Source organism: Prunus dulcis, chromosome 5 (assembly GCF_902201215.1).
Source record: "Prunus dulcis chromosome 5, ALMONDv2, whole genome shotgun sequence".
Lineage (NCBI taxonomy): Eukaryota > Viridiplantae > Streptophyta > Magnoliopsida > Rosales > Rosaceae > Prunus > Prunus dulcis.
Window position 1 is genome coordinate 4869977 of NC_047654.1, and position 10407 is coordinate 4880383.

Consider the following 10407-nt stretch of genomic DNA (forward strand, 5'->3'; position numbering starts at 1 on the left):
ATCCTATTCCCCTCATATTTTCTACTTTCATTGACTTTTATTTTTGTTGGGCAACGTAACATTTGTTCTCATCAGTGTGTGTCACCTTATCAAGGGGCAGGCGCTTATAAGGTCATTTTTCATATGGCTCTGAATGCCTTGGATTTCCTACCATGAAAAGATCCATCTTCATCTGCCTTGACCCGGCCAGATCTTCCGATATCAGGCTAGCTAGAGCCTAGATCCATGTTAATGAATCTAGCCAAGATCCTATTTCATAAAATAGGAGGCAATGCCCAGTTACACAAAGCAAGAACTCAAGAAAAGAGCTCAACCAAATACAACAAGATAAGACAAAACGCCTACTACAGTCATGAACCTTCAAAGAGTCAGAGCACCCCTACAGACAAAAGACACAAAACAACCAAAAGGCAACATAAACTTAAACAGAGTTAGGAAATCCGAAGGCAAGGGAAATTGACCTCCTGCACCACTCAAAACCAACCAGCTGCGCCACCAGAACAGGACCATGACCACCGAAGAGAAACTGGTAACCAAAGGGACATACATAAAATGGTGGCGGACAAGCCACCCAAACTACAAAGAGTGCTACCATAATCCAAGCAAGGATTGCAAAAAGCACTTTAAAAGCATCCACAACTCCGGACGTGCCATCGAAAACCGACGGAAGAGGTAGAAAACAAAAAATCATAATACCAGCAAATATGAGTTAATTATGTTTCAAGCTCGAATTCTGTCGTTTCTCCAAACCTAGGCCAAGTAATAAAACCACACAAATATGCCGGCCAAGATTTAATATGCATGTAAGCAATACAAAACAATATTGATCATTGAGATTACAACAACACAAAACGATATTGATAATTGAGATTAAAAAGTATTAGTTCAGTTCAAATATTCTCTTTCTCACTCTGAAAAAATTAGCGTTATACTAGTTTTGAATTTGTCAAAATGACAAATATTGGCCTCATTGGCGGGCGGACTATACTTTTCTTTGAGATGTTGATCTTTCTTGGAGTTCTTGATCGCTTTGAGGAAAATGCACACGCAAAATATTGAAATCATAAGGTTACCGGTAAGATTGGCTTGGGCCAACCCGATTGTATTGTTGAGATTGACCATAAGGTGGATGAATAGGATTCTGACCTTGATACGGTTGAGCTTGACCATGAGGTTGATGATTTTGTTGATGGTATGGTTGAGCTGGCCCCTGTTGAACATTCTGGTTGTCGCTCCATCTGAAATTGGGACAGTTGTGGCACGCAGGGTTATATTCTGATATGGTCCTTTGATTGTTTTGATATGGTCCAACAACGTAGGCTTGCTCCATCATGGTATCATTAAAAGACTGTTGTTCTGCACCTTGAGGACAATCTTCATTTACATGACTTGGTGTAGTGCAACACACATTGGATGATTCTTGCATCATTTGTTTCACCAAATTAGTCAAATTAGTAATTTGAGCCTCAAAATGTGAAGGTGTACTTACCTCATAAACTTCAGATTTCTTAGGTGGAGACCTTCTATAGTTGAACTGTAGAGAATTATCAGAAACATTCTCAAACGTTTCTCTAGCTTGCTTAGGAGTCTTGTCCATGAGACTGCCTCCTGAAGTTGCGTCAACAATCATACGGTCTAAATTGAGAAGGCCTTCATAAAAGGTGTGCATTAAGTGCCATTCTGGGATGTTATGATCTGGATAAGAATTTAGAAGTTTTTTGTATCTCTCCCAATACTCGTGGAAGGGTTCTCCATCTAATTGTTGAATCTCCAAAATCTCTTTCTTGATTTTTCTTTTTGAATCCCCACAATACTTGTGTAGAGAATTATTAGAAACATTCTCGAACGTTTCTCTAGCTTGCTCAACAGTCTTGTTCATGAGACTGCCTCCTGAAGTTGCGTCAACAATCATACGGTCTAAATCAAGAAGGCCTTCATAAAAGGTGTGCATTAAGTGCCATTCTGGGATGTTATGATCTGGACAAGAATTTAGAAGTTTTTTGTATCTCTCCCAATACTCGTGGAAGGGTTCTCCATCTAATTGTTGAATCTCCAAAATCTCTTTCTTGATTTTTCTTTTTGAATCCCCACAATACTTGTGTAGAGAATTATTGGAAACATTCTCGAACGTTTCTCTAGCATGCTCAACAGTCTTGTTCATGAGACTACCTCCTGAAGTTACATCAACAATCATACGGTCTAAATCAAGAAGGCCTTCATAAAAGCAGTGCATTAAGAGCCATTCTGGGATGTTATGATTTGGACAAGAATTTAGAAGTTTTTTGTATCTCTCCCAATACTCGTGGAAGGGTTCTCCATCTAATTGTTGAATCTCCACAATCTCTTTCCTAATTTTTCTTGTTCTTTGAGCTGGGAAGAATTTCTGTAGAAATCTTGAAGCAAGGGTTGCCCAAGTTGTGATAGAGTTGGGTGGCAAGGAATAAAACCACGCCTTTGCTCTATCTTTCAAACTGAAAGGGAAAAGTCTCATTCTTATTTCCTCATCATTCATTACTCCAATTTTCATGATTGAGCAGACTTCAAAGAACTCTTTGATATGCATATGAGGATCATCTTCATGATTGCCGAAGAACTTGGGCAATAAGTGAATCATGTCTGATTTCAACTCAAAGTTGGCCAATGTATTTTCTGAATGAATTATGCATGATGGTTGGACAATTGCTTGCGGCACAATAAAGTCCCTCAAAGAAGGTTCCAAATTAGCACGCTCAGCCATTATAGTAAAGGTAGAGGTGTCTCAACCTTTGATGAATTCGGTCTTGAAGATTCTGGTGATAATGACGGAGGAAGCGGATATGCAAAGCTTCTTAGAGTTGTCGCTTTTGTTCTTCTCTTAACAAATACTCTTGGATGTCAGATAGCCTTACATCATCAGAAAAACTTGAGTTTGGATTGTACACAGGCGAATTAATCATTCAATAAGAAAAGAAATTACCCAAATTATAATTACTTGCAAGTACACGAATTCCTTAGGTAGGGATTTATAAATACGATGTTGATCACATAAGGACTTGATAATTTAATGCAATTCTAATTTGAACAACTAAAAAACAATAAATAAAGAAGTAACAACAAACACAAAAAGGGGGTTCTCGTTTTAAGCTTTTGTAACTAAATTCTCAAGACAAGTACGAAAAAAGAAATGCAAATTAAGGAGGATTAATAAGCGCAAACAACGAGATGTAAATTAAGGTAACAAATACTAGGGCACTTCGAATCAACCCTAACCATCCTAAGCCTTAGCTAAGAGGAATAGTTGCTCATACTAAATACAAATACAACTAGAAACATACTTAAGATAGAGCTTACAGATATTGGATGAACAAGAAGGCATAAGGGCCTTCAATGGTGGAAGAGCTTCCTCCTTGCTTGCTTCTTCCCCTTCTCCCGTTTCTCTGTCTCTCCCCCTCTTTTCTGGTTTCTCTCCCACTTCTTGTTTCTTTCTTTAAAAACGTTCAGCTACTCTTGCCTTTTTTTTGTTTTTTTGGATCGAAATCAGCTACCCTTGCCATCACGTGAGTGACTTCCCATTCAGCTGCTGCCGTGTGTTTATTCCCATCTTGCTTCATGATTGAGAGACTAAAATAGTATTTCTTTTACTATAGCAATAGCTGGCCATAGATTTTTCTTGTCTCCTTTTTATCATGGGCTTTGTCTTATATTCATTAGAGCTTCGCCAGCGCAAGACCCAACTCGGGGGAAAGGCTCCTTAGGCGAGCCCAACGCAGCTCCAGCGCGAGAAAAACAGTCCGGGCAGCTGCTGGGTCCCACGAGCCCGGGCAGGCCCAAGGGCAACTTCCGCCTGAGCTTCAGCCCGAGTTGGTTGACGTCAGCGCACAGGAATTTAAATTTTTTTTACCGTTGGCGCATGTAAAAAAAAATTTGATTTCCGCCCGCTGACGTCAGCCCTGACCGTACCCAACGGGCAAGTGCCACGTGTCGCGACAGAGACGCTCCGATGGTTTTTTTCCAGAAATCCGACGGTCCTCCTTTTTTTTGCTTAAAAAATTACAAAAAAATTCTAAAAAATTCTGAAATTTTTTTAAAAAAATACCAAAAAATTATGTATTTTTTCCCTATAAATACCTAACCATTTTATTTACTTTCCACACAAAATCTTCATACAATTCTTCTCCATCCCCAATATTTTTTACTCTCCACTCACATTATTCACTTTCCTCACCAATTCTCCATACAAACTATTCTCCTTCCAATATTTCTTACTCTCCACTCACATTTTTCACTTCCCACACCAATTCTCCATACAAACTCTTCTCCTTCCAATATTTTTTACCCTCCACTCACATTTTTCTACTACTTTCCATTTGTATAAAAAAAAAACAAAAAAACAAAACAAATGGCATCTTCTGTCGAAACCGGGGGCTCGTGGTCAACTCAGGAAGATATTGCGTTGTGTCAGTCTTGGGTGAACGTTAGTCATGACCCTATCACGGGCAATGAGATGAAGTTCCATCATATGTGGAGCAAAATTCATGGAGAATTTTGTCAAAGATCGGGTTCCATTCGGACCGAAATGGCGTTGTCTAGTAGATGGAAACTTCTGAATAAAGAGTTAGGCAAATGGAGAAATGCCTTGACAAAAGCAAGGGAGAACATTCGAAGCGGTCAAAATCTATCCGATGAGGTAAAATATTTATAATACCATTTTCATCAATTTAATGTAACTTTTTTTTTTTGGCATATTCTATTTCTTTTTCTTGCATAATTTTTTTTTTCTTTTTGCATGTCCAATTTGTCTATATTTTCTTGCATAATCAATTTTATTCTTGCATTTCAAAATAGTTTAATTTTCTTGCATAATAATTTTTTTTCTTGCACTTTCAATTATTTATTTTTAATAGATCATACAAGCACAAATGTGGTTCGGTGCCATGGGGCAAGGCAAAAAAAGTTTCGTGCATTTCCAATGTTGGGAAGTTGTGAAGGATTGTTCGAGATTCAAAATTATTCCCACCGGTCCTTCGGTTGTGTTGAATGAGACGCCGCTCCACGATTCACCATCAACCGATTCGCCATTGGACTCCCCAATGGAAACGGAGTCACCACTCCCACGTCCGCCGAGACCGATTGGGAGAAAGGCGGCAAAGGCCAAGAGAGGGGGCACTTCGAACAATGAATGTATACAATTATTGGAGCAAATAGCTAAGAACACCTCACTAAGAATTGAGAGAGACTTGAAAAGAGATGAAGTGGACAAGGCACGAGAGGAAACATTTGCAATTCAACAGCAGCATGCACAAGAAAAAGACATGGATGATAGAGAGATGAAAATCATGGCCATGGATACGAGCCATATGTCTCCTGAAACAAAGGCCTATTGGAAGCATAGACGAAGGGATGTGATGAGAAGAAAACTTTTCCATGACGACGGACCTAGCAATACGGATTGGTTAAATGATGAAAACCATTAGGTTGTATTGAAACACCTTTGCCATATGTTGTATTGTTGTATTGTTGTATTGTTGTATTGTTGTATTATCCTTTAATTTGTTGTATTGTTTCCTTTTCATTAAATAAAAAAAGCATTAAATAATATGACTATTTATTAAAAACATTTGAGCATCAAAACAAAGATTAATTAAAAACAAACCTTAATTTATTGCAAACAACACACAAAACAAACCATACATAAAAGCATAATAATAATAAAAAAAGCATAATTCCAAAAAACACCACACACAAAATAAAGCATAATTAAAAACAAAGCATAATTCCAAACAAAGCACTAATCTTGACTTCATCCATTGTGATTGCCTTTCATCTCCCACAAGTGCTCGATCAAGTCAACTTGACGTCTCTCGTGAACATATGAAGATTGCATTTCTTCATAACGATCAATCATGGGGTTGTTGAATCGACCATCCCGAACTAACGGTTCGGGCTCCATTGGTAGTCCATTTGGTCCCATCGGCCTTTCATATATTCTTGTCAACGCCGTGTTCATGGGATCGGGTTCAAACACCTCTGGAGCATCGTAGTCATACTCATCCTCCACAATCATGTTGTGGAGGATGATGCAAGTCATCATAATACTCCTCAGCACCTCCTCGTCTAGCATCCGAGCAGCACCCCTGATAATTGCCCAACGAGCTTGCAAGATACCGAAACACCTTTCCACGTCTTTCCTGTAACCTTCTTGAAATGAAGCAAAGCTTCTTTCCTTCTCGGATTGGGGATTCGAAATTGTTTTCACGAAGGTCGTCCACCTAGGATAAATTCCGTCGGCAAGGTAGTACGCACCAGAGTATACGGTATTGTTGATTTGGTACGTGACCTGGGGGGAATGACCTCGCAATACCTCGTCGAACACCGGGGATTGACCAAGGACATTGAGGTCATTCTGAGATCCGGCAACCCCAAAGAAGGCATGCCAAACCCAACAGTCGAATGAAGCTACGGCCTCCAAAATTATACTTTTTTGGCCCTTTCGATTCCCGTACTCTCCTTGCCAAGCAGTAGGACAATTCTTCCACTGCCAGTGCATGCAATCAATGCTTCCAATCATGCCTGGGAAACCTCGAGCCTCTGCTTTTTGTAGCAGCCTTTGCAGGTCCCTCGGCGTGGGTTTGCGAAGGTACTCCCTCGTGTACAAATTTTCCACTGCATCACAGAATCTCACCAAGCACTCTAGGATAGTTGATTTTCCCATCCTTGCAATCTCATCCACCTGCTCTGCAGATGCCCCATAAGCAAGCATCCGCAAAGCAGCTGTAAGTTTTTGCTCCGGGATAAGACCCAAAACTCCAACAGCATCATGCTTTTGAATGAAGTATGTGTCGTAATTACAAATATCATGCATGATTTTTTGAAACAAATGTGGCTGCATTCTATATCTCTCTCGAAACTTATGAGCAGGATATAACGAATTTGGGATAAAGTAATCCTCCAAGAGATTCTTACCCCGAGACTCTCTACGTCTGTCCACATTTGGGGCACGAGGACGACGGTGTTGCCTTGATTGATTAAGCATACACACCGCTACTGCAAGCATTTGTTCCTCTTCTTCATCGGCATCCCGATCTTCTTCAGCACGTCTACGCCGGATTTCTTCCCTTTCTTTCTCTTGCCTCTCTAACACCCTCTTCAAGTTTGACATTGAGAGTAGAATGTGTTTTGTAAAATCTGAGAAATGAAGGAATAAATAAGAGATGGTGTGAGAGGTATGAGTTGATGGTGTAGTTTTATAGAGGGATTCAGAAGATAGAGATGACACGTGGCACAATGTTAGAGGATGAAAATCTTATCTGAAATATGAGATTATAATTTTAAAAAAATATCTGAAAATATTATCTAACAGAGATGACACGTGGCACAATTTTAGAGGGTGAAAATCTTATCTGAAATATGAGATTATAATTTTTTTTAAATATCTGAAAATCTTATCTAACATGGGACACGTGGTACAATTTTAGAGGGTGAAAATGTTATCTGAAATATGAGATTATAATTTTTTTTAATGAATATCCGAAAATTTTATCTGGAATAAGACACGTGGCAATCGAGATTCTCATCCGAAAATCTTTTCTGAAAAATAATGGACACGTGACAACCAAAAATATTATCTAAAAATTTAATTACAAAAGATTATCAAAATTAATGGTTTAAAGTATTAAAAACAAATGAAAATAAAGTACAATGAATAGTATTTGCCTTAGACTTGCCCTAAACTTAGCCCTCATGGATGGAATCACAAATAGCAAGGCTGCCACTATTCATGTGAATAGTGGCAGCCCTTGCTTGCCCTTGCCTTAGACTTAGCCCTTATGGATGGAGTTGCTCTTAAGGAGCTCCCTCTTTTGACTCAGCTGGTATCTCCCTCTCTATTTGTAGATCTTTGTTGTCAAGTGTACAATATCAAATAGAACGTGGTGAGACAATGATGATGAGACACAAAGAGGGGTCACAAGCAGCGTAGTCAGGAATTGTTGTTTGAGCAAATTTTCACATGGGAGATATTTGAGGGTTGATTTCTCGATTTTTGATTTTTTTTTCTCTTTCTTTTCCTTTAATTTTTGTAAAAAAAATTTAGGTCAATGGATAACACCCGGGGATTTCGAAATTAAGAGGAATTTAGAAATTTTTTTTGAATGACTTGTGTAATCATGTATTTTATAGGCTCCTTGTATGCTAAGATTTTTGGAAAAAAAATCCTTATTTGGTTAGGGTTATTCTTATCTAAAAAGATAATAGAAATTAACTAAAGAAATCTATCTCTATTAAATCAAAGATAATTTCCCTAATTAAATAGGAATATTCCTCTATTTAATTAGGGTAATTAATTGACCTAAAGAATATTCCTTTTTTCACGTTACATCTTCTTATCTTCCAGCGAAATATGTGTTCCCACAAATGTGATATCATCCATTATAGTCCAATACCCAAAAAGAGATTTATTTTTTTTTTTTTTTTTGGGGTTAAGCATTGTTTTTTTTTCTCAAAAAATATTTATTCAAAGATCCTCCTTAAACTTTCAGCAATTTGTTCTTCAAAATAAAAATCTCAACAATCAACACATAAGACCAAAACAATAACAATAAAGCAACTACAGATAAAATCAATAATTTAACTAATGAAGAAAGAACAGTAAAATCTGAATTTTGAGCATTATTTTCAGTAGAGGAGGTTGAAATAAATGTAGAATAAGCAGAAAGGGCTCGAGTAATCAACCATATATATGTCTGGAATTAGATCAAAGTCAGAATTTTTTATTATTAAAAATGGATGTAGATTACTGAAATTTTGATTCTATTGAAACTTCTTCATGATCTACAATTAATAAACTTATTCCTTCTCATACACCAATTTTATTTCTTTTAATTCTGTCATTAGTGTATGTTTGGTTTATCTAGTATATGATAGCAAGTAAACCACCATTCAAACACCCTCTGGGGAGAGCTTTACCAAACAGTTCCCGGCTCGGAGTGGTAGCACACTTTGCCACCATTTTACCAAACCAGAAATTGTCCCTAGGTCTTGGTAATAAGGAATCCAAAGATAATTCTCAACTTTAACACAGATGAACTTCATATCTCAAACAAGAAATTAACGAAACAAATACTAAAAAAACAAAGAAAAATACATTGCAAATTAACAAAAACCAAAAACTAAGACAGAGAGATAAATATTGGCTCGGAGCCTTTGGAGCAGAGAAATATATCAAACGCCACAATATTCCTTGATGGAATACAAAGGCCCAAGGGTGGAGAAATTCTTTTTAAAATATTGTATATATTCGAACTGATGCAATGCCTTATACTGTAGGGGGTGGTCTTTGTCCACAAGCTCCTTGGGTACGTGTGTTTCTCCTTCTCTGTATGAAAATAGTCCAAACGAGTATCGTACATCGTTCTCCCTCAAGGTCACTCGATGCTTACAAGCTCGCACTCTGTCGTTGCTCCAAACCTAGGCCAAGTCATACAAATATTCCGGCTAAGATTTAGTATGCACGTTGTAATGATAATTGAGATTACAAAAAAGTAAGAATTCAAGCGCTACTCTTTTTGAATTTATCATCAAAATGCCAAAAGGTGGGCAGGAAGACAAGATTATAGGACTCGGTCTAATCCCGTCCTATTTAGAGTCTTGCCCTTGACGAGGAGACTTGTTTTCTCTAATATGTGGAACAATTATTCAATTTAATAACGAGGGAGTACCTCTTTTATTAAGAGCACCAAACATGAGAAGAATATTCCAGTTGTCCGGGATATCAAAGGAAGCCTTAATGTTAATTTTAGGTTGGCTGATTTTGCGAAGCTAAATATTCAAGTTTCATATAATTTATTTTGAGAGATCTGTTGCAATTGGAGAATTTAGCCTTTCTCATGTTCGCTCGATCACTTGTCGAGCTTTGTAGGTCTATATTTCTGGCTCCAACACTAGACATGCGTAACATGTGATTCAAAGAAAAATTTAAGTTATTAACACACTCAAGACACATTATCTGTAGATTTTTGTGCCATACCTGGAATCCATCACCTGCTAGGAATATGAAGGATGAAGGTAGGGGATCAACACTTATCCACTCATTGTCCTTTGAATATATTTCCAGACCTTTGACATGATTTTGATACAGTGTGGTGCTAAAGGTCTTGTCTGTATGGGCGGGTATACCCTCATCAATTCCAGTTTTGTCGAATTCTTTGTATTGATTAAATCGGTACGTGTGAACGATTGATTGGATGTGATCATCATGGTACTTCTCTACACCATAGTTTTCGAACACCATTCTTGTCACAACCTGATCTAGCTCTTCCATCATTTTTGCATACAAATCAGCACCCTCACTGCCCAACAAACAACAAATACTCTAAATGTTCAAAATTTAAGTCACACTGCAAAAGGTTGAGCTAAATATGATCATATTTT

At 37.8% G+C, this 10407-nt stretch overlaps 2 protein-coding genes across 3 annotated transcripts in view; both read right to left on the reverse strand.

Annotated features, from left to right (window-relative positions):
- Positions 1-228: 228 nt before the first annotated feature.
- On the reverse strand, positions 229-3505 carry LOC117629223. 2 transcript variants are annotated; one of them, XM_034361747.1, is made up of 3 exons: positions 3331-3503; positions 2333-2883; positions 229-2050 (listed from the first exon to the last, which is right to left on the reverse strand). In XM_034361747.1, the coding sequence occupies exons 2-3, from the start codon at positions 2735-2737 to the stop codon at positions 1070-1072; spliced, it is 1386 nt and encodes a 461-aa protein (XP_034217638.1). In that variant the 5' UTR covers positions 2738-2883; positions 3331-3503; the 3' UTR covers positions 229-1069. The 2 variants fall into 2 exon arrangements, with proteins under 2 accessions (XP_034217638.1, XP_034217637.1); XM_034361746.1 differs by having other exon boundaries at positions 229-2883; positions 3331-3505.
- Positions 3506-9198: 5693 nt separating this feature from the next.
- Positions 9199-10407, reverse strand: part of LOC117628649 (2-oxoglutarate-dependent dioxygenase AOP2-like) — a 1619-nt gene continuing 410 nt past the window's right edge. Inside the window, exons 2-3 of the mRNA XM_034361141.1 lie at positions 10004-10325; positions 9199-9444 (exon numbers count right to left, since the gene is read on the reverse strand). Of these exons, the coding sequence (XP_034217032.1) occupies positions 9199-9444; positions 10004-10325 (568 nt within the window). The remainder of the gene's footprint in view (positions 9445-10003; positions 10326-10407) is intronic.